At 40.6% G+C, this 24,584-nt stretch overlaps 2 protein-coding genes across 5 annotated transcripts in view; one reads left to right on the top strand and one right to left on the bottom strand.

Annotated features, from left to right (window-relative positions):
- Window positions 1-8,257, bottom strand: part of LOC137157057 (serine/threonine-protein phosphatase 4 regulatory subunit 1-like) — a 43,018-nt gene extending 34,761 nt beyond the window's left edge. Inside the window, exons 1-2 of the mRNA XM_067554176.1 lie at window positions 8,185-8,257; window positions 7,915-7,959 (exon numbers count right to left, since the gene is read on the bottom strand). Of these exons, the coding sequence (XP_067410277.1) occupies window positions 7,915-7,959; window positions 8,185-8,191 (52 nt within the window). The 5' untranslated portion in view covers window positions 8,192-8,257. The remainder of the gene's footprint in view (window positions 1-7,914; window positions 7,960-8,184) is intronic.
- A 205-nt stretch (window positions 8,258-8,462) lies between these two features.
- Window positions 8,463-24,584, top strand: part of RAB22A (RAB22A, member RAS oncogene family) — a 31,470-nt gene continuing 15,348 nt past the window's right edge. For 3 of the 4 annotated variants that reach the window (XM_067554174.1, XM_067554173.1, XM_067554172.1), the window contains exons 1-3: window positions 8,463-8,670; window positions 11,599-11,678; window positions 18,264-18,345. In XM_067554174.1, the coding sequence (XP_067410275.1) occupies window positions 8,635-8,670; window positions 11,599-11,678; window positions 18,264-18,345 (198 nt within the window). In that variant the 5' untranslated portion in view covers window positions 8,463-8,634. Of the gene's footprint in view, window positions 8,671-10,937; window positions 10,996-11,598; window positions 11,679-18,263; window positions 18,346-24,584 lie in introns of those variants that run through there. The other variant, XM_067554175.1, reaches the window with a different exon arrangement.

Genomic DNA, 24,584 nt, shown 5'->3' with positions numbered 1-24,584 from the left:
ACTCTTAACACTGTTACCCAAACAGTACTCTGCCAGTATTTGCCCTCCACCCCACCTATTGTCACTGGCTCCTAGTCCTGTGAACATTACAGACCATGTGTAAATAATAGGTATAATCTGGTCCACTGGATAAATTATATCTAACTTCTGTCCTTAAAGAAATAAACTTGAACAGCAAATTAAGTTTCATACAGTATATTAATGACCACCTCCATTCTGCTATACCTTTTACTCTGTCCCTTGAACTTCAATTTCTGCACCTGTTGACATGATTTCACTTAGAATTATACAGAGCCCATACATATATGTAACTACTGTGATCACAATGACAACACTTGTATTGGTTCCACCTGAACTCCTCACTATATGCCTAAGGAAGTCTCTCAAACTAGTGGAAGCTTTCAAAGGAGAAGAAATGCTAAATGTTACAGTTGCATATACAAAATAATGCCAGTCTTATGACAACACAATAATAATATCAAGAAATCACTTCTTCACTGCATTTATTGATTTGGTGTATTCTGTTATGCTTTAATATTAAATTGAGGCATGCACACTCTAATGGAGAGTGATCTAGGATCTCCTGGATTTGACCTACTCCATCAATGGAGTGGGGGTTGGGGGATTCACATTGGATCCAGTCCTACTCCAGGTGAAATCAGTGGAACTTCTGCAATATACTTCAGTGAGCCAGAAAGGATCTTTAATTGCTTCTCACTTTCCTGCTCTGTAAAATGGGAAGAATAAAACTTAATCTACCTCACTGGGACTTTGTGAAGATTAACTGATTTATGTAAAGTGCTTTGATGAAGTAAAGCCCTATATTAAAGTATTATTGTTTAATAAGAGTAACATACCTTCCCTATTCTTAACATGACAATAACCAACATCCCTCCAAATAAGATGTTACAAATGGCACAAGGCTTCTTTATATTCATTAACTATTTTTTATATCTGTCTATTCATATTCAAATTTGTAATTTTTTAATCTATTGACAATTCCATCTACACTGTAATTTACACTCTCCAAGCTCCCTGATACAACTCTCTTCACAGGATTCAAGTGCTTCCATTTAAATAAAGATAACAGAAGTGAAGGGAGTTATCACCCTTCATTTATTACATCATTAGTTTTAATAAGGTCAGCACTTTCCTCAAAAGATCATCTTAATGTGAGCCCTGACTTGCCCGGATATAACGAACTTTGGCTCTGAACTACATCAAAACCATTATAAATCACTCTTGAAAGAGGAAATTCTCTAGTACCAATGATAGTGTTAAGAGTGAAACTGGCATGTATATAAATACTTGACTGATATGGGATATTATTTGGAGTATAAATCAGCAAATATTAAACCTATGCAGATAGTTTTTTCAGTGCAATTCTGCAGGTGTGATGCTGATATCTATTTTCAGAGAAATATGAGTTAAAAAACAACAAAACATGAAGTTGTTACAAAATGCCAAATCTATCTTTTTCTCTTTTTCCCACAACATGTATCCTACAGAAAGGTGTCTTTTTTCCCCAACCTCACAGAGTAATATCAAAGAATATTTGTGTACGACAGCAAGGGACCCAGGCCCCTCTACTGTCAACATTATAAATCAGGGCTCTTGGCGCATACTGCAGACTTCCTGCCAAGAGATTAAGTTAAATTTAAAATTTAAAAAAGGTTGGTTTCAGGAACAGGACATCCTACAAATATAGGGTCAAATACTGCCTCTAGATAGGCACACAGCTAATTTATTTCAAAAGGAATGATGTGTACACAGCTGACAACAGAATCTGATACCAGAGTCTCTTTTTTTTTTTTTTTTTTTTTTTTTTTTAATAAAGCTAGCTGGCCTCTTCTACAGCAATATGAAGTTTCATAGGGAACTACTCCAACAAGAGACTAGTAAGGGCTGAATAATGCACACAAAGCAGAAGCAGAAGAAAACTGGGATTAATGTGAAGGCCCAATTTTTCAATTTTACTTGTGCACATTCAGCTACCACAAATGCATGCACAACCACATAACTGTACACACAAAACAGACATGCTAATATTCGTTGGATTTTTGGTTAATTTTTTAAATAAGGAATGAGTATTTGTTCTATAGATATTTTAAATCATCCAACTACTTCACAACTATCTTTTACAACTATGACATTTGAGGGGGACAGTACAGCCACATAGATACATAGTACCATGCACTGGCGACTTATAACCTGGGAACTAAAATTTACTTCCATTTAACTCATAGACTGTAAGGTCAGAATGGACCAATATGATCATCTAGTCTGACCTCCTGCACAACACAGGCCACAGAACCTCACCCATCCATTCCTGTAATAGATCCCTGACCTATGACTGAGTTATTAAATTCCTAAAATCATGGTTTAAACACTTTAAGGTACAGAGAATCACCAGCAAGTGAGCTGTGCCCCATGTTATAGAGGAAGGTGAAAAAACCCCCAGAGCCTTTGCCAATCTGCCCTGGGAGAAAATTCCTTCCTGATCCCAAATCTGGCAATCAGTTAAACCCTGAGCATGTGGACGGGACTAAACAGCCAGACACCCAAGAAAAAATTCTCTGTAATAACTCAGAAGCCACCTCATCTAACATCCCTTCACAGGCGATTGGCATAGCTACCACCAGTAGTCAAAGATCAGTCAATTGCCAAACTAGGCTGTCCCATCATACCATCCCCTCCATAAATTTATCAAGCTCACAGTTTTGAAGCCAGCTAGGTTTTTTGCCCCCGCTGTTCCCTTTGAAAGGCTATCCAGAATTTCAGTCCTGTTTCAGTTAGAAACCTGCATCTAATTTGAAGTCTAAACTTCCTGATGGCCAGTTTATATCCATTAGTTCTTGTGTCCACATTGGCACTGAACTTAAATAACTCCTCTTCCTCTCTGATATTTATCCCTCTGATGTATTTATAGACAGCAATCATCTCTCTCTTCAACCTTCTTTTGGTTAGGCTAAACAATCCAAGCTCTTTGAGTCTCCTCTCGTAAGGCAGGTTTTCCATTCCGTGGATCATCCTAGTAGCCCTTCTCTGCACCTGTTCTAGTTTGAATTCATCTTTTTTCTACCTGGAGGACCAGAACTGCACACAGTATTCCAGATGAGGTCTCACCAGAGCCTTGTATAACAGTACTAACATCTCCCTATCTCTACTGCAAATACCTCATCTGATGCATCCAAGGACTGCATTAGCTTTTTCCCCCACCACATCACATTGGCAGCTCATAGTCATCCTGCAATCAACCAATACGCCCAGGTTCTTCCTCCGTCATTTCCAGCTGATGCGTCCCCAGCTTATAGCAGAAATTCTTATTAGGCCCTAAATGCATGACCTTGCACTTTCCACTATTAAATTTAATCTTATTTCTATTACTCCAGTTTACAAGGTCATCCAGATCTTCCTGTATGATATCCCGATCCTTCTCTGTACTGGCAATACCTCCCAACTTTGTCTCATCCACAAACTTTATTAGCATATGCCCACTTTTTGTGCCAAGGTCAATAATGAAAAAAAGTTAAATAAGACTTGTCCTAAGACCGATCCCTGAAGATCTCCACTAGTAACCTCCCTCCAACCTGACAGTTCACCTTTCAGTATGACCCATTGTAGTCTCCCCTTTAACCAGTTCCTTATCGACCTTTCAATTTTCATATTTAATCCCCATCTTTTCCAATTTAACTAATAATTCCCCATATGGAAATTGTATCAATGCATATGTGACCCAGTCCCAAAAGGTGCTTAAATCTCATAGCCTGCCATAGGTTTTTACTAACCAAACAATGTAATGACATCAGCAAATGCCAGCATCTCACCATCCATTTTCCCCACCCACTAATAATAAATATATTAATATCAATACCCATCCCTGTGGAACTATTAATCTCTCAAAAGACCAAGGAGCAGTCATTCCCTACATTTTTTTCTCACCTACTCAATTTTTAAATCCACCACAAAACCTCATTTCTTATCCAATATTTTCTTTAGTCTTACAAAGGGAGCTTTTAAAAAAAAAAGCTCTACAGAATCAGCTTTATCTACTTTTTACTCATCTTCTTAAAACAGTCTAAACAGGTTTGACAGATTTTACAGTGGGGAATTAAGAAGTCAGTATTGGTTGGATCCTCTCAGCTGGTATTTATTCAAGTGCAGTATCACACTACCCATAATTAGTTTCTCAATCAGCTCCCCTAGAAGTCAGGGGAGATTTACCATTCCATAATTCCCAGGATCTCTGCTGGTTCCTTTAGTTTGATTGCTTTAATAAAATTAGTTGTAGCACATTACATCCACTCACCAACAGCTCCACTATTTAACGCTGTCTTGCCTTCAAAAGCCATGCAGTGATTTACTTCAGTGAATTTCTTAAAATGCTCCATAATCTCTTCATTAGGGTATGTTACACTGTAGATAGGAGCATGCTTCCCAAGGCAAGTAGACAGATACACTAGATCTGCTTGAGCCACTGAGCTAAAAATAGCAGTGTGGTCGCAGTGGCATAGCCAGCTGCTCAGGCTAGCCATCCAAATACATACCAAGAGGGCTGAACAGGTTTGTACTCAGGTGGCTAACCCAAGCTGCCACCCAAGCAGCCATGCCTGCAATGCTACTTTTAGCACAGTAGCTTAAGCAAAGCTAGTGTACATCCGTCTACTTGCAGTGGAAAGCATGCTCCCAGCTGCAGTGTAGATATACCCTTCGGAGATGAATCACAGCACCTAGCACAATAAAGCCCTGAGCTAAACTGGGGCCTCTTGTAATAAAACTAACAGACCGTCAAGTCCACACACTGAGTTCTCAGATTTTGCATCTTAATTCTAGGTGCTCGTTCATACTAACTAGGAGCAGTTCACACTTGGCATTTTTAATTCCGTATCTAGTTCAAAACTAAGTAGGTGTCATTAACAACACTTCAAATCAAACATTTATCTTTCTCTGTCCATGCCATGGTAATTATAAATCAACATGCTACATTATGTCTGTGGCAACCTTAAACTGATAGTGGTACATATAGATAGATGTAAAAAGGCATATACAAAGCACACCTTTTCCATTATTGTATCACTATTTTAGATTCAAAACTGTAAAATGATCAAAATCCTCAGATGAGGCAAATTTGAGCTTCATCCCCCAAGCCAGAAGGTTGGCTTACAATCATAAAACTATTTTAGTCAAGTTACCAGGACAAATGACACTTTTGTTGATAGTCTTCACAGAGAAGTCAAGGACTAACTGGCCATGGAGCATGAACTGCCCTCCCACCCCTGGAGATGGTCCCCTCCAAGTCAGGGTCAAGGTACATTGGGAGGATGCTATGGGAGGTTTGGACTGTTTTCTTTTTTCAGTGCAAACACAGTACAAGAGAGTTCAACTTGCAGACAGGCATCTTTCACTTTTTCCGATCAAGGGGGAAGAACTAGTTGGTAAGACACAACTTAATTCAATAGACTATTTTCTTGTCGGATTAGAAGGGGATTTATTTTTTTAATTGTGGCAGAGAAAAACAAAACAGAACAGATTTTCAACTCTACTAATGAGTCTAACTGCAGATCCAGCTGCTTTGGCTCTCTTGTTATTAATGGAACTTTAAGGTGGGATGTGCTGAGCTTTGTGAAGCTTCTTTCAAATCCAGTGTGGACACATAAGTGTATTAGCCAATCTGCTCCAAATTTAAATCCTTTGCTCGACACATGTACTTGGTGTTTGAGGTCATGGCACAAACTTAGGAAGCAACAGTTCTCTGTCCCTGTGTTTAAAACCAATATCACAGAGAGACAAGTGTATGAACTGAAGTGGAAAGCACAAGCATAACCTTACAAATCCAGACCTGCCAAATGTCACCACTTTAAAAGGCAATTCTGTATAATTTTCAGTTAGCTTTAAGACAATTTTTATAACCCAGTCTCTGAACTACGCCCCCCCCCCCCCAAACCAGGATTGTTTAAACAATACAGAACATGTCCCTCACAAGCAACAACTTAAAAAACGTCACAATTTTTTTCAAATGATAAACCCAAATTGCCATCCGGAGTGCCAATTAGTGGCCCACCAGGGTCTTAGAGCCCAGGCTTCAACCCGAGTCTGAATGTCTACACGGCAATTTTATAGCCCCACAGCCTGAGCACCCCAAGCCAGAATCATCTGACACAGGCCCACTACAGGTGTTTTATTGCAGAGTAGACACACCTTAGGAGTCTATGGCCCCTAAGATGCTAAACACATATGTACTCAAGTCATGTATGTCCTCAACTTTAACGATGTGAGTTGTCCTATTGAGTTCAGTGGAGTTTCTGACATGCCTTTGTGCATGTCAGAAGGCCCCAATCTTCAACAATGCTTTGCATAGGCACAAGGATCTGCTGTGCAGAGTTCACTGCATAACCAGGGCCTAAATAAGAGAGTACAAACAATTAGGAAGGAGATTTTAAATGTCACATTGAAGCATACTGTAAACATCTGCCATTATTAGAGGAGATGTTTTTTAAAGCAGACTCAAAATTAATCCATGATTAAAGTTTCCTTCCAAACAAACCAGTGGCAGTTCTGGAAAGTAGTGCAATCATGTTAAAAAAAAAAAAAAAAAAAAAAAGAAGTCACAGTGGGAGATGCTAAAGGGAGAATGTATGAGACCTGCAACCACATCAAGACAGGCCTCAGTAAGATAGTGAAGAATTTTGTAGAAAACTGAGAGAAGGGAGGAGTTTTAACTGGTTGAACATGAACTCACTAATATCCTTCACTAGCACTTGTGACTATGTGTCTAGATCGCAGAAAGTGACCATACGTCTTTTTTCATATCTTTGTAACTCTCACAACGGTATAAGAAATGCAAAACAATAACCTTTTTGAAGTAAAAACTGTTGTAGTGTGTTTCAATTAATCATTTACAAATTTCATTCATGCAAATTATCACAACCAAAAAGTCCTTGTCTCAGGCCAATTGCTAGAAATGTCCTTCACAAGCAACAACAGAACTAATGGCAACTTTATAAACCCGACATGAAGAAAAGCTTTGTATAAGCTTGAAAGCTTGTGTCTCTCACCAACAAAAGTTGGTCCAGTAAAAGGTGTTACCTCACCAATTCATCTCTCAACTTTATAAACAACACAGACCTGAATGTAGACTCCTTCACCGGCAATTAACTGCATTTCAGTTTTTAAAGTATTATTTCTGCAGAACCCAAATATTTACTAAGCACTTTGCTAAGCAGGAAATACCTTATATCTTCTGTTTATGATGAAATATTGACATTTTGGGGTTACAATTTGACATGTAAAAAAATTATAAAGAAATTTAAAAACCATCTCTCATTCAAAGTATCATAGCTTATAATAGTTCTGAATTAACTTGTCCCTTTTTCCCCCCCGTTATTCAGGTCTCCACCTAAAGAATCAAGATCTGACAAGCCTCCTTCATTTAGGATTAACTCTCTCCCTCTTATACCCACAGCTTTCTGCAGTGTGTTTTATAGTGAGATACTTAAAAAAAAAAACCCATCATTTTATAAACAGTTTTTAAAGCCGCCAACCCCTTCCCCTTCTTACAATAAAGTATTTTACTGGGTCAATGAGCATTTAAAAAGACAAATCAAGTCACAACAATTAGGTAGTCCTAAAAATTTAGTTTAAAGCCCAGAAATTACCCTCTTACAGATCCCTCTGCCAGCAGCAACATGAACATTCAAAATCACCACTTGGATTAAAAAGATTGAGGGGTAAATAAGGAAATTCAAGCCCTCTCTGATCTTTCACCTACAGGTAAAACGAGCCTCCCAAGCCTCTTTATTTCACCCTCCTCTGGGTGAAAGTGTGGGGAAGGAATGGGGGGGGGGGGGGAAACGGTGCAGAAAGGAGCCTGTGGGGGGGGGTGATTGAGTAAAAAAAGTAGAAACAGTTACTCACAATCATCTAAGTCATCCTGCAAATCCACAAAATACAAAGGGATCCCTACAAACAAAAACAAAAGAGAGAGACACGGGGGGTTGGTTTCACACGGCTGGTCTCGGGGCAGGAGAGACAGCGAGCGAGAGACAGCGCCACGCACGCAGCGAGACGGCAGTTTGGCGTTAGTCACACCCGCACACCCCAACACACACACGCGCGCACGCACACACACACACACACCCCACACACACAGCAGCAGCAGGGCGGAGAAGAACGAGAGCCGCTTACCAGCCATCTTGGAATGGACATGGGAAGGAGGGGCGGAGGGGGGGCGGAGCTACCGGCGCGGCCTGACCCCAGCTGAACCCCTCCCCCCACCCCGCACGCGCAGACGGTTTTTAATAAACAAATCCTGCCCGGGAGGGGCCAGTGGCCCCCGCGCGCCCCGCCGGCCGCAGGCGACACGGGAAAATTACAGCCTTTAAAAAAGCGTGTCGCTGAAGGGAGGAGGTGGTCATAGGTCAGGTGACTCGCATGGGCTGCCCAAGATGGCGGCCGCTGCCTGAGAAGAGGGGTTTACCTGTGAGCGGCGCCTGGCGCGGCGAGGAAGGGAGGCGTGAGCGGGGGGGGCTTTGTCTCAGCTGCAGACGCCGCTGCCTGCGCCCAGGAGTGGGGTGGGGGCTATGGTGAGGCTGGGCTGTGCCTCTGGTTCGCATTAAGGCGGCAGTCTCCCTCGCCATGGCTCTGAGGGAGCTGAAAGTTTGCCTGCTGGGGGTAAGTGACCGTCGCGGGGGGGGGGTGACAGGGAAGGGGATGTCTGCCATCTCCCTGCCGGCTGGTCTTGCTGCAGCGGGGGGCTCTTGGCGGGGAAGGGACGGGGGGCGGGAGTTTCCCTTCCTCATAGAGGGATTCGTTTGGAAGGCGAGGGAGGAGTTCTGCCGTGTGTAGTCATGAGAGCGCTTAAAACCGCTTTAAAGCGAGGGTGGTTGGTAAGGGCTGGTCTACACTACAAAACAGTGGAGGTGTACTCGCCGAAATGCTCCTTCCACCGATGTAACTCCCCTGCTGTGCCCCCAATAAAAACACGCGACAAGAGGTGGTATAGGGCTTATCTAGGGCAGTGTAGTTAGGGTGAGGCCCTGTCAGTGTCGAGGCTGCATTCCTTACATCACTGTTGTCATTCTTGTCAATTTCACAGCTCGAAGTGGTCAGCTAGAGCCCGGCTACACCCCTTCCCCGAGATCGCTGAGTGGCTATGGGGAACAGGGTTGGAAGAAGCCCAGGGCAGGGCAGTCTTGTCAATTTCACTGCTGAACCCTGAAATTGACACAGCTGCCTGGAGCAGGAGGGGGGAGAAGCTGAGGCAGGTGGACCCCACTCCCTGGGTGGCTTGCCCTGGCTCCCCCTGGGGAGTGGGGGCAGCCTGCTGGGAGCCTGTGGGCAGCCAAGCTCCTGGCAGGAAGCTGAGAAGACTGGCCTCTTCCCCTCTTAGGCAGGTGGAAGTGCTCCTGGTGAGGACGCACACCACCAGCCCAAGGACAGAAGTGTGGACATCAGCCACCACAGTAATTAATGCGGTGGCTGTAAGTCTATCTAACATAGGTCCACTTAACTTTGTAGTGTGTAAAGGCTTAAAGCTGCTTTTCCTAGGGTCAGAAGTTATTTTTGTCTCTTCCAGTACTCTTGTGTTGATTTTTGCAGCATCCGTTTGTGTGCTTCACCAAGATGCTCCAGATCAGCTAGTAAAACCTTCCTCAATCAGAAGAATTTTTGTTTTCTGTGTTTGAGACGCACAATATCACACCCTTTTATTTTCAAGGCTCCCCTAATAATAATAATAAAAAAATTGGCCCTGCACGGAGACTGCTGTGCTCCTGTCCCCCTTATTCTGTCCAGGGCTTTGGTTATTTTAATATTTAGCCAGTGTATTTATGTAGTTTTAATGCCATTTTCAGGTTTCAAAAGCTCTCTGCAAACACTAGATAATGGATGAAGTAGACTGCAAAACAAATGTGGGTGGGATTTTAAATCTTGTTTTAAAAATATATATGGCAAAATCCTTCTTCTCAAAAGGCAGAAGTTTTTAAAAACTCTTAGCTCCAAAATGAGGGTGTTCCCAATCAAGGGTCCAAACCAAATGCAACTGAAGTCAACAGCAGCTTTTTCCTGCACTTACTGTAATGGAGGTTCTATCTGCCCCTAAATTAATGTAACTTGACTGGGTCTGACTATGTATTTCCTATTTCTAAATAGTCATGTTCCCTCTCCCTGGGAAATTGGTATATATTCCCTAATTTTGTATAGCTGTGTTGGGGGGAGGAGGGAAAGGGAAGTTTGCATGGTTGCTTGCTAAATGTTGTTCTTTGTTTACCTCAAACTCTACTTGTGAAATCTTTGTGGAGTGGGAGAAGGGGGAGGAAGAGAGCAGTTAAGTTTTCTGGCTGGAACATTTAGAAGGGGGAATTTTCTTATTTACTTTCATCTCCCTTTCTCTTCTTTATAACTTTCTGTGACTTGTATTGTTGTTTGTTGCTATTATGTAAGTGAGAAGAATAGTGTGTTTGTTTATTTTTTAATTCCCCTCTCCTGTCCCTATCTCTTCCCAAAAAGAAAAGAGAACTTTCAGGAGGATTAGCACAAACTTAAAATTTTGTACAAATTAGTGCTATAGTGTCTGGGGCTGCAAACACAGCAGAAAAATGCTTAAATGCAAACAAGCTTCTTTTTTTATTAAAACCTTTCTTAATACTAGGTTTGGTAAACTATCTTTCTGAAAACTTTAAATTTGGGGTGTAGATTATAAACTTCAGATGACAGAATCAAGTAAAGTGATTCAGCTATATTAACTAAATCACTATCTGAAATGTGTTTAAAGGCATGTAAGCAATCAGACATCTTAACTACAAGTAGATGCACCTTGATGGTCTTTGTTTTTGTTTGGCTTTTTTAAAGCCTGAGTTGTTATAGTAACTATTTTAAAACACACAAAACCTGGTGTTAATTTCAAAGGAACTATTTTAAATCTTGGTTTGTCACTTTAGAATTAGACTTCCTCTTCTCTTGCTCCATCTGTGGATGTGAGATTAAAAAATGTTTCAGGTATGTCACAGAAGATGTTTAAGATCTTTTATTAAATAGGGTGGGACTGAATGAGTCAGAGGCTGAAATATGTTTGTAATGCTTGTAATAGCGCAACACCCTTGATCTGCTTGTATGTATTAATTACTTTATTCAGCTACACATTGTACACTTTAACAGTTCAGGTAAAAAGCAGCAATTCTTTCTCTACAAATATCTCTAATTCAAATCAAGCACGGATGCAGACTTTTGGGGGTGTGGGTTGGGGTGTGGTGGAAAAATCTGTTTCAAGAGACTAACATTATAGCTTTTTTGTTAGTCTTATACAAAGTTATGAAATGTCTTTATCTGTTTTGGGATGCTATATCTTTAACAGAGCTGCCTCCTATTTTCAACATAAATATTACTTTATGGCCCTTCAGTTTTTCAATTCTGTTATTACTAAGACCCTGATCCTAAAAGTTGTTCCACTTGGCTGGATCCCCATTGACTTCAGTAATGCTGTCTATGGGAACCAGGGTCAGCGCTCTCAGAAGGAACTTATTGCGGGATTGGGGTCTAAACGTGCTCAAGTGTTTATGGTGGCTAAATTCTCACTGGTGTAATTGCTATATTCTTTTTCAGGACACTGGTGTAGGCAAATCAAGTATTGTGTGGCGATTTGTAGAAGACAGCTTTGACCCTAACATCAACCCAACAATAGGGTAAGAAACTAAATTGTTTTTTAATTATAAAAAAACAAGAGGAATATATCATTTAACCCCTAAGAGTCACAGCTGAAGCATACTCTGCAAAAAGTAGCAGAAGTTGGTTAAATCTATCCAAATTTCATTTCAATACAAGAAAAACACATGCTCTGAAAACCGAAGGAGGAGGCAGGAACTCCTGAATTCAGCCTTTGCACTGACACTGACTTGCTATGAGGCCTTGGGCCAGTCACTTGGGGCTTAACCATCAAAACGGCATGTAGTAAAAACTGCAAATTACCAGTTACATACGTAACCTTTCATTTGTGTACCCAAATTTTGGATACCCACTCACAACTAATGCACATGGCAATAAGGTAGCTTTGAAAACCCACCCTTTAACTGCCTTCCAGTGTCATTGTAATAACTGATATTTCTAAATACCATTAAAGATTAAAATGCTAAATGTTAATATTCTGGCTTCCTGCAGTTTCAGTTTTTTGTGGTGTAGGGCAGGTTTAAAATCTTGTCCTGTTTTTGTATTAATAATCTTAACTAAAAAAGTCATGTTAGGATTTCTGGATTACGAGCAAGCATGTGTATTCTACTGCTGATGCAAGCCTCCATAGCGGTTTCTCGTTCATCAACAGAAGAACATAAATCTGTTTTCACTTTATATTGAGGCACCATTATTGAATTTAAGGAAGTTTGTATCTGTTTGTTTGTGAATTTATCTACAGCAGAGGTTCTCCACGTAGGGGTTGTGAGCACTCTGCCCTTTTAAGATTACTAATTTGAGTGGGAGCAAGGAAGTCCGAGTTAGGTATGGGAGGGTAAGTATGGAAAAGTTGTGTTGGTACAAAAAAGGTTGAGAATCATTATCTACAGCTATATTCATTACGGGCCAGATATTTAAAGGTTTTGAGGTGCCTAAAGATGCAGATAGGCACTTCAAAGGGATTTGTGAAAGCACCTGGGAGCTGAAGTGCCTATCTGAATCTCTAGGCTCCTGAATAATTTTAAAAATCTGGCCCTGCTTCTTATTTGGACTGATGGCTTGATAGCTACCTTGTGCAATCATTGCAAAAACAAAGGCCCTGATCCTGCCACTGGATCCATGCACAAGTGTGGCCAAACTTCTACATGCAGCCACTAAGTAAACTGGTAGGATGACATGGACTCGAGTGCCACAGCTCTACCTATCCTGTATCACATTCAGCCATAGCAATACCATGAAAATAGTCCAGCGCTTGGATGAGATCATGGATGAATTTGAAGAACAAACAATTGATTGAAGATGAATCTGAACAAGAGAGGTTGTGCTGGAGAGCAGAGTTTGCAGCCAAGGTGCAGTCTCCTTTGGTTTAGGGTACACACTTACAATTGGTCAATTCAGTCCATAGGTTAGGAGTGCTCCTGGAGGCCTTTCTGTCGCTAAGCACTTACATAGCAGCATCTGTGAATAATACTTTCTACCATCCCCATTTGGCTAGGAGACTCTATTCTATCCTGGTATATTATAACCAAGGCCAGGTCATCCAGGCCCTTGTCACATCCCATCTAGACTACAGAAATGTAATATACCTGAGCCTGAAGTCGTCAGCCCACAGGGAAACTCCAACTAGTACAGAATACTGCATCCAATCTCCTCAGGAACATGAGGTATTGAGAGTGCACTGTGCTTGTCCTGTACAGTCTCTCAGCTTTTCCAATAGAATCAGTATGCTCAATGGCCTGGATCCACAAGATCTAAAAGATTGCTTAAAGTTCCAAGAGGATGGTTGATAACTCTGCTACTTGATGACAGTGGAATTTTCAACCATATGGGTAAAGCTTATCTGTGCCGGAGACAGCTTTCTCATGGGCCAGTCTGAAACTGTGGAATGATCTCCCACAGTTTCAAAGGGCCATCACAAACCTTGCCACCTTCCACTTCAAGGGCAAGATTCTTTGACCTTACTTTCTTTGACATAAACACATAGCAACACGTACATGCTAATAAAAAAAAAAAAAAAAAAAACTCCAATAAAACAATTAAGTGCTGCACTGCGACTACAGTTTTCCTCCTCAGGATAGGTTGAGAGCGATTACCACCTGTCACGTGTGGTTCAATTACATCACTTAATGTACTACTGGAAGGTGCTCTGATGCTACAGTGATGAGGGCAATATAAGAACCTACATAGATTTAATCTACATGGACCGTTTCTTATAACAGGATTTGGATCAGAGTCTGGTGTTTCAAAGTGACATACTAGAAATCTACATGTGTTACAAGGCAATATCTTCCAAAAATGATTCAATGGTTACAAGACTTAATATCTGTTTAGTATAGTTTAAGAGAAATTCATGTGGCTAGTCCAAAACTTGCCCAAAAAACTTTTGTTATAGGAAGCTCCTACAGAAAACCCCATTTAATAAAAAAAAAAAAAAAATTCATTTGAAGCTGTTTTGATTTGTAGCCTCTGCCTTCATTTCGTGGCTGAAGGCAGGAGGTGGGACAGAATTATGTGACAATCAGAAAAGATAACAGGCAGTATACCAAGTTCTGAAGTAATCACAGAAGTATACTTTGCAATAGTAACTAGAGCTGGTGAATTTTCTTGAATATTCTGAGTTTAAAAAACTGTAACTCCACTCTTCACGTTCTTTTTGTGTTCCTCCTTCAAATATCTGAGCAAGGTTTTTTTTGTTTTGTTTTTTTTTGGTTTTTGTTTTTTTTTCCTGGCGTGAAAGGTCACAAACAAATTTCAAACTCACATGCACAAATAGATGCAGAAACCAAACCTGACTTCTGGGCTTTAGTACCATCAGGGTACTAAGGTAACATTCTGCCTCTTGATCAGCAGATCTCTCGGATTTGTGCACCATCTCTACTTTTCCAGTGCCTGACTAAAATAGATTCTTGAATGAGAGAACAACCTGGTTGAAGCTCAACCCAGCTTAGCTGGATGTGATGCAAGATGATTAAAGGAAGCAGCTAGGAAATATGACAGTTTCTGCCTACTCAAATATTGAGGATAATCAAGGTAGTTCCAATTCTGGGTATTTTTGGATTGCTGGTTGTTGGAGTTCCAGATAGCACTTTGAGCCATAAAAAGCTGCCTTTTTTTTTTTAATAGCACTTGCCACAATGAAAATCTTCATTTCTCTCGAATGCAAACTTTGGTGACCTTCATTTTAGACTATGGCAATGTCCACATTAGAGAGCTTACAGTGGCACAGATATGCCGATGGATCTGCGCCACTTTAAGTTGGCTTGTATAGCCGCTCTATGCCAATGGGAGAGAGCTCCACCTCCATGAGCAGTGGTAGCTATGTCGGTGGGAGAAGCTCTCCTGCCAACATAGCATTGTCCATACCGGCACTTCTGTCGATGTAACTTACGTCACTCAGGAGGGTGTTTTTTTCCTCACACCCCTGACACAAGTTGTACTGACAAAAGCGGTAGTCTGGACAAGCCATAATGCCACATGCTCTGTGTGGAACTGTCCACAAAGACAACGCAGAATATTCACCTGATTCAGAGTAGAGCAGCACAGCTGCTGAGCAGGAGTTGTCTGTGAAAAGTACATTACACCAGTGTTCCATTGACTGGACTGTCTTCATATACTCTTCAGGATGCTGATTGATCTTTAAAGCCTCATTTGTTTTGACTCCTAGCTACCCAAGAGTGAGTCTGCCTGCCTGTGTGTGTCTCCCTCCTCCCCATGTATCATTCCAGTCACCAATGTCAGATGAGACACTCGTGCTAACAGTCACTATATCTGAAGCTATGGGGAGGGGCTTAGGTGTGTGTGTGGGGGGGGGGGGGGGGTAGATCAGGACTTGTAGCCAGTATGAGGGAGAGGGAGGAAAGAGACAGACTGGACAAGGAGCCAGGAGGAGGTAACTTGAACTAGACAAGGAGACTTGGGAGAGGGCATTAGGGTAAGGAGGCAGAACTGATACTGACTGTAAGGAGGGGGAGAGACTAGGAGTGGTAGGGGGAGCTGGGACTCAGGCAGGAAGAGCCTATGGCTGGCTAGGCAAAGTGACTGGGACAAAGAGACCGGACTAGGAAAGGTTGGAAGGAATAGGATAAAGGAGTCAAGCTTGGGTAAAACAGGCAGAAAAGTATCTGTAGCCACTACAGCAAAATGAGCAGAAGAGTCTGCGCCTGCTAGACCATACTCCCCTCCAGAGCCTGGAATGGAATCCCAAATTCCTGAGTATCACCATTCCTCTGCTGTCCACAGATATTTATGAAACCCACTGGCAAAGCGTGTCTCATCCCCCTTTATAGTCCACATACAGTATGACAGCCTACTACTGCCTTCAGTCAGGCTGTTAGCACAAGTGGTAGGGTTTGTCCAGTGCTTTAATGGTTCCAACCTGGCCAGTTTCTGGTTTTTCAGGGTTTTTTTTTAAATTGAGGAAATTACGCACACACAACTATTTTAAACACTCAAAAGTTAGGAAATAAAAAATTAAGTATTACTGTGCAACATAAATTTGGCCCTTTTGTGCATTAAACTACAGCGTATAAATGACTGTTTTTTAAATGATGGATTAAAATGTGTATCCACACACTTTAAATACACACTAACAATCATCAGTTAATGGATGTCATATTGGTGGTCTACACACTTTAGCTCATTCTTGTTGTGCAGCAATATTCTATTGTAAGAAAGTGGCAGTGCTTACAATGCCTACAATAGACACTTTCTTTTAACATGCTACTTTCCCTTGTCCTTTGCTAAAGTACAGCATATAATTAGTTGCGTTTAAAACCACTGAAGTTTGGCTCTCTTACCCATGTGCTTGGGTATTAACTCATATTAAGGTCACTGTAACCTTTTGTTCAGCTTGTTTAAAGGAAACTTAAAATCTTGCGATCATTGTGCTAGACTTTAGCTAAATCATCTAAGGTGATGGGAGGTTTTAACCTCCAGGTAGTACTTGAGAGCTTTCTGCTTTGTTTTTAAAAACAAATACATTAGCTTAACTATTATGCCACCTTAATGGTGAAATGTGACGTACTCTGTAGCTGCCATCAATGTGTAACTGAAATTATGAAGGGCTTACCCTTAACTTCTATGACCTGGCAATATTGAGATCCTAGGAGGACCTTAAAGCCTGAGTCACTGAATTTTAAGTACGGTGCTAAAAACCTTCACTCTTTGGCCTCATTTCTGCAATGGGCTTTGGGTTCGTGGACTCCTAATTTCGGTTGGACTCTGTGCAGGTCCTGAATCCTGTGTGGAGTTCATTGCAGGATCAGTCTTGATTTTCATCTCCAGCTTGAAAAATTCACACCCCATCTAGCACTTAAAAGGCTTTTTTTAAAGATAGTAAGTTCACACAGGCCTTTATGCTGTAGGATACTTCAGCAGGCAACTTCACCTATCTTGTGGACTTAGATAGGTCACAGCATCTTTATAGGGTCCTGGCTCCTATACTAATTACCTTGTAAAGGTGCAGTATTTTGAAAGACAAAAACTAACGTAAAGAAACTGTTTGAGATCTCAGAGCATTAACAAAATACACATGCCATCAAAAAATAAAATATTATAGCACCTTGGACTTTTAATCTGATGACCCAAGTTCAATTGTTTCTTTTGCAAGAGTGGATGACATCAGTAGCTCTTAAAGCAGAGTTGGGAGCTGTTTCCTTTATGAAGCAGCCATGGTAGGTGTTGTGGTTTTTACCCAGCTCTTGCAGGAGATGTGTAGAATCCTGGCATTCGGTCCTGGCAGGTAAGTAAAAGAGGAAGTTTCTTTTTTTTTTTTTTTTTTTTAAATCTTGAAGCCCCATCATTGCCATCCTCCTGTATAGGGGGAAAAAATATTTAGGGAGCTGGGTGGAGCAGGAAGGATTATGGCCCCTCTTCTAGAAGTGGAGGAGATCTGCAGGTTTCAGGGTATGCTGATTGGGGACCGCGATCTCCACTGCCTTATTCACCTTCCTAACCCCTCCAAAATGTAATGGGTAAGTCAGCATTAACTTATCTGCTGTCAGTCTCTGCTCTGTGGGACTCACCAGAGTGGGGATAGCAGCCAAATGAACTTTCCTGTCAGCATAAATCCAAAAGAGACTAGTGCAGGGGTTCTGTGCGATGTCCCTTCAGTAGTTCCTCTAATATTCACGTGCATTTTTAGTGAATTTGTTGTGGTATTCCTTTGTGGGGGGGAGTTGTGAAGAAGGCCACCCCCACTCCCTGGCTGTTTCTGTGGCATTGTAGAACCTACTTCCCGTCCCCTTCAACAGAAAAGTTAAGAGGAAGGAGAGTGCAAATTTACAAGGCTTCTTATCCCTTCTATGATCCTGTATTCTATTAGGATGGAATTCACTACTGCTTAGGTGGTGTAAATGTGACTTAATTGGTTTATGCAACCTTATCTGGATCCTTTGTATGGTAATTAAGGCCATCATACATAAAGTTTTAAATTAATCAGTTTTATGTATAGTAAAAAGGTCTTTTTTATGAAAAAAACTATGGTCTTCAGTTGACTTTAATACACTGGTATTTTATATGTAAAATTTTGGAGATATGAACTTAGTTATATTAGAAATAATTATTTTTGTATTTGCATTTTGGTAACATGACACTGACTCTTTCAGAGCATCTTTTATGACGAAGACTGTGCAGTATCAAAACGAGTTGCATAAATTCCTAATCTGGGATACAGCTGGACAGGAACGAGTAAGTAGATATGTTTTTCTCCATAGTTTGTAAAGACTTAGTGTGATCAAATTATGTAAATTATGCATGCTAATGTTTGTTTTCATGCATGATTCTGTCAAGGTACTCTGAAGACAAACCCATGATAACCAAGATGAAATTTTGATTAAATAAGTTATTTGGCTCCCCCAGGGAAATGAATTATTAGAAAATGTGAATATACCCTGTTTATATAACATCTTTGTAGTATTGGAAAGGTCTACTGAGACTTCATTTGGAATATTAAGCACAACTTTAGACAGTATTATGAGAAGGATATTGATGAATTAGAAAAGGTACAAATGAGGAGACTATAGAGCAGAGGAGGGTTATAACTGTGAAGCGGGATTAGGAAAAACAGGTTATATTCACCAAATGGACAGTGTCTGTCACAAAAACAAATTTGCAAGGTGGTGGTTTTTGGCAATAGTTTACTTCACGGAAGCAGTTCTATTTGGGTTTAAACATTTCTCTACAACGCTGATCATCCTGGTTTAATTGCACAAGCTGAGGCCCTGATTCACAAATGTATGCACTTGTGTAGCTTTACTGATGTGAGCAGTCCTGTTTGTTTCAATATTGTAATTAATCATGTGAGTACAGTTGTACAGACATTGGTGGAACTTAATTTTTAAAAATGTTCATTTCTAATCTGATTGTGTTAGGAGCCCATGTCAGGAAGTTTTTCATTTGAAGTGCAAATTATAACCTGGCAGTCTTTCCAGAAGAAGAAACTTGAGGGTGCTTCTGCAACAAACCTATTCAAGGCTTAAACAAAAGCACATAAACTAAAATTAAAAAAGGGAGTTGGAGGAAATTTCTTTGTGCTGCGTACTAATTACCTTGCTCATGGACTACAGGCAGCAACAATAGAAGCTGCAATTATGTATAAAGCTCTATAAACATGCCTGAAGCTGTTTGGCAAGGGATTTCTATTACATATTAGTGTTTCATTCTGTTCATTTGAATAGTGTTTGAAAGCAGTGGGAGAATGTAGTGTGCTGAATCCAAATTAGGGCAATTTATGAGCAAGTATATCTGTAAATGGCTGAAAATTGGTGCTGTTGGTTTGTGCAAAGTGCATATTTCCTCTTTTCTATTCTTACTTCTGGAGTGATGTGCTTTTCTTTTTTCCGTGAAAGTTATACAGCAATTTGGGTGGAAGAGTTGAAGATGTCATCCCGCACCTCTTACTCAGAGCTGCAGGTTCTGTAGACTTCTCCCTCCACACCTGGAGGTTGAGGAGTTATCTTGGGGGAGAATGTACGTTTTGAGACTAAAGTCAAAGCCTTGTTTCTACATCACACTTCATAAGGTGCCAATGTTACCTTATTTCCTTCACCAGACCTCCACTAAAGAGTGCTCCTGCCAGCTACTGCTGAACCTACAAGCTTACCTGCATCTATGTATCCTCATTATTCTATCCCTGCCCCATACAGACAGTATATTTAGATCTAGGCAGAGTTCCTTTACAAACAATACTTCCATCTTTCCAAGTGATCAGTAGGGGCAATGTCTTTTTTTTTTTTTTTTTTTTTTTTTTTTTTTTTTTTAATTTTTATTTTATTTATTCAAAGCAATTCAGTCAAATAAACTCCCATGTCATAGCAAAGGTCACTTACTAATAGTCATTTATCAGTAGCTCTTCTGGTGTAAGAGCAAAACTCTCTTGGGCATTAGGGAACATGCATGATGCAAACTTTGCTGGCCCAGGAAGGAAAAGCTAATCAAGCTCAGGGCTCTGTCTGTCTTTTCCCACTTCCCCATCAATCAATATTGGGCAGCCACTGGAATGGCCACCATGGTAAACTCTCTTAGCATAACTTCATGTGACTTGTTAATCCAACACTTGACTATATCAAGTACTGGATGTAGTATTGGATTTTATATCAAGTTTTCAGTGATCTGTAATACCAATCTTATAATAATAATAAATTACGCTGTTAATCACCTGTGCATCGTTTCCTTATGCAATATACATATTCTAACAGGAAAATTACATACTTAATTTGGACAGTGCTTACAGGATCAAAAGACAGTCATGTAAGGATTAAAGAGAGAATGATGATGTAATGCATCACAGTACCAGGATCTATTCATAAACAAACATAGTTGAACATTTTTTCCCTATTTTTCCCCCCAATATTGGTACTGTTTGGTTGGTTTTTTTTTTTTTTTTTTACAAAACAGTTTGTACAGCTGCCAGATCTAATGTAAGATCTAATTTGTATTCACTTTAACACAGCTGGCCAAGAACTGTCAAAAAAAAGTAGTGTGGAGAAAATCTTACCTCAGAATCTTCATACAGCTAAGGAACTTGGTGTGCCTTAAAATGAAGGGTTCCGAACATTGCCTAGAGATGGACCAAGTGTAGAAAGGACTGGTCAAAGCTGGTAGTCAGTTCCATCAATGACTCTCCTGCCCTGAAACTTCGATGGTGCAGTTTTCTGGTCCTGTGCCTTTTCAGCAGAAATTTTCAAGCGTGTAGCGACTGTTGTAGTTTGGACAAATTCTATGGCTTTCTCAAGTTTACCGAGAACTGGCATCAAACCACATATAACCTGAGCCAGCAGGATTTGAACACTGTTAAAACACAGATGCAATGGTCCACATGAACCACTGAATTCCGGACTAGTAGCATTTGCTGTTCTCCATATTTTAGTTTTACCATTTGCTATATTTTAACAATGCACTTCCAATACTCATCAGTGAGCAGTTCTTTTGCAACAGATCACACAACTCTGTCACTATAAATACATTGCTTAACAGCTTCAGTTTTAAGATGGAACATAATATTTCGCCTGATATAAATTTATTTCCCACAGATTTCCCTCTCATTTGTCCCTGAATGGTTGTATTTGACAAGGAGGGGAAAAATCAAGGACTTTACAAATGCAGATTGTCTGTCTGTAACTTAACACTGTCTATTGTAAAGCAGTTGCATTCATGTTGGGTGTATTTCCATTGACAGCCAGTTCAGACTTTGATCAAACTTAAACAGTAAGTCAGAGTATCACTGATTAAATTTATATAGTATGCCCTAATTGGCATTGTAAGGTACTAAAATGTCTCAAGTGTCTGCTTCCATTATTACAAATAATTTCTTAATATTTAAAAGGAAAACACACCAGTTGCTGTCAAAATATCCCCTCCTCACCCTACTCTCTACTTTAGTTCATTCTAAAACTATATTTCCAATAGGTTTTGATGTCTTGGAACCCACATGCAGAAAACATTAATTAGTGTGGTGTTGATCAGCTGGCATGCCTGGTCCCCCTCTCCCTCCCTCCAATATTTAATTTGCTCCATTTTTCTTGGTGACATAGTTTCCATTCCTGTATTCATGCTGATGGAAGCTTTCCTTAAATCTAACACTTCATTTGGGGCACTTCTGCTCAAGCACCAGAAGTAACTATTTCTTTTTCATTGACTAAAGTTAGTATGAAATTGCCTTCAGCCTCTATCTGAGTTTTGTCTATTGTCTATGCTGCCACATTCTTGTGATTATACTGCCTAACTGGTAATTCTGTGTCAAAACTCAAATCAGAGTTGGGCTGCAGGGCAAGAAAGCTGAACTCCTTGAACAGACAGTAGAAAGAAAATGTAGTGTCCCTTTAACATTCCTTTTGTTAAAAGGAAAATTGTTTTTTGTCTGCTGACTATTCCGTGGTGAGAAAAGAAATCAAAGTGTTAGCAGGAATTGAGAGTACAGTGTGACGCTTACAAGCAATATTTCCCCTTGGAACACTTTCCCTGCCCTGAACTGTCCACTCCATATCAGCAACATACCCACCTCATCAGAGCAACATTTGTGACATCACATCCTCCACTTGCTTGCATAATTTTTTTGTGGTTAAAAACACCTAATGTCAAGGAGTCTCAAACTGAAAGAAAAAGTACAGATTATCTGAGACTGTCAAACTCCAGGGGCTACTCAAAACCAACTTGCAGTCAAGTCAGAGTTGCACAGGTTGGTTGCATGCAGAATGTGGAAGCAGAAGGCTAAGCTTTTGGCTAAATACAAAGATGGACCGTCAAATAACTGCCGTAAGCCTGGGCATAAAGGAAAAACCTTGATGTCGACCAGGCTTTTTTTAATATGATTTAAGGAGAGGAGGGCACAGGGAGCGCTGACTGCTGGACCTGCAATCAAAGAAGCCCTTAAGCTTGCCGCTTCACTTGATTGAACAGTTTTAAGGCAAGTGAAGGTTGGTTTACCAGATGGAAGAAATGCTTCAATGTCGCTTACAAAAAAGATCATGGCAAAAATCAGTCAGTGGACAAACCAGCAGCTAAACAGTGGCAGTGCGAAAAACTTCTTCACATTCCTGAAAAGATTTCCCCAGCTGACATGTACAATGCTAACTAAACAGGACTTTATCTGGAAAGGCTCTGACAGAGGACATGTAGGAAAAAAAATGAAAAGCTGGAAGGAGGGAAAGCTTTAAGGACAGGGTAACCGCACATCTGTGCCAACATAGATGGGAGTGACAGACGCCCGCTGCTCATGATTGGGAAGTCAGAACTACCCAGATGCTTTCTGAAGGATTTTGGTAAACTTCCCCTCAGTTACGTCAATTCAGAAAATACCTGGGTGATAGGTGAGTTTTTCGTCAACTGGCTAAAAATGTGGGATCGTCAGCTTTGCTTGCAGAATGGCTCTTACCAGATAACTGCTCCACACGTCCCCAAGAAGTGGTTTTCTATAAGGATATGTAGACACTAGAAACGTAAGTCAACCTATATTAAGTCAACTTACAGCTGTGGCAGTTCATGTCCGCACTCTCCTCCTTGTGTTGGTGATCCTCACCAAGTGCACTTCCACTCACCTAAGAGGGGCAGTGCTGGTAGCTGAGAGCCCTCTCTCTCTCTCTCAACTCCTCTGACAGCTTCCTGCCAGAAGCCGAGCTGCCCCATAGGCTCCTGGCGGGCTGCCTCTGTGCCCCTTTCTCTGCAGGGAGTGGAGGAAGCCGCCAGGGTTTCTCCCCTCCCTGATTCCCACCGGGAGCCACCTCTTCCCTGTGGGGAGCAGGGTCCAGCTGCCCCGTCTTCTCACCTTCCCCTCCACATCTCGCTCCCCACCAGGAGCAGACAGGGTAGGGGGGCTTTGAACACACTTAGGATTCAGTGTCCCACAGAGACCTGTAGACCCTATTACCAAGTCCCTCTAGCAGTGAATCCTATCTTCAAAACAAAATTGTGACTGAGAAAAAACAGAGCAAATTAGGAGTCCTTTCACTCGAAAATACTTATCTATTCTTAATTTTCAAGTTGATACTCACTGTATAACAGAATACATTTTGATGTGGGATAATACTTTAGGTTATTACAGTATTATTTGCTTTGCAGATGCCCTTATCCAAGACAGCTTACAGTGCATGTTAGTTAAGTGCAAGTATAAAAAATCTTTATAAGTAAGAGCAAGAGGCTGTTTGTTGTCATGGTTGATGTTTGTTCTTAAAACACAAAAATAAAACTGGATACCTTTATAACCTTAACTCAGTTAATACTGCTTTCTTGATACACTGTGGTGGTAGGCTACAAATGCAGAACACAGCACATGTATAGCTACTGTACATTTTAAACTAATGTAATATTGTAGCAATAATAAACATACATCACATTGTTAGTGTGTACTGTAGCTGTTTTACCTATCAGAAAAAGCAGGCTGCCTTTGGTCAGATGACATTCTCCATAACAGCAACAGCTGCTTAAGAGCAACATAGCAAAAGGGCATCGATATGTTGCTACTAACAAGCATTTACAGTAGTACAAAATCAGCCAGAAAGTTGGATTTTTCCCTATTTAAATAGACATAAAAAAGCCAGGTAGTCAACTAGTTTGAGTAGTGGTTGATCAAATATGTTTCGCTTTACATTGTAAGTACTTATCAGGGGGAAAATATTACACCCTTCTCGGATGAGCTGTGTACATCCCACATTTCTTCCCTCCCACCTCTCAAACATTTATTTTCATTCTATGCACTTTGTGTAAAGAATTAGTCTCAAAAGAAGAATTTTGTGAGCCAAATCTAAATGGGCTGGAATTTTGCTTTATAACAAAGGAGACTTTAGGATGTATAGAACTGCTCTCAACCACACTATATTAATCAAAAGGAAACTAGTATTTTATTTGTGAAAAGCTACATTGTCTTCATGATTTTTATTTCTATAGATTTCTTATTGAGTAAGTAGTGTATATAAAGCCAGACATCAAAACAT

The sequence above is a fragment of the Emydura macquarii genome, unplaced genomic scaffold (assembly GCF_026122565.2).
Source record: "Emydura macquarii macquarii isolate MOO-44397 ecotype Brisbane River unplaced genomic scaffold, CSIRO-AGI_Emac_v2 contig_1483, whole genome shotgun sequence".
Classification (NCBI taxonomy): domain Eukaryota; kingdom Metazoa; phylum Chordata; order Testudines; family Chelidae; genus Emydura; species Emydura macquarii.
The sequence above is the reverse complement of the archived record's forward strand: the minus strand, read 5'-3'. Positions and strand labels throughout refer to the sequence as shown.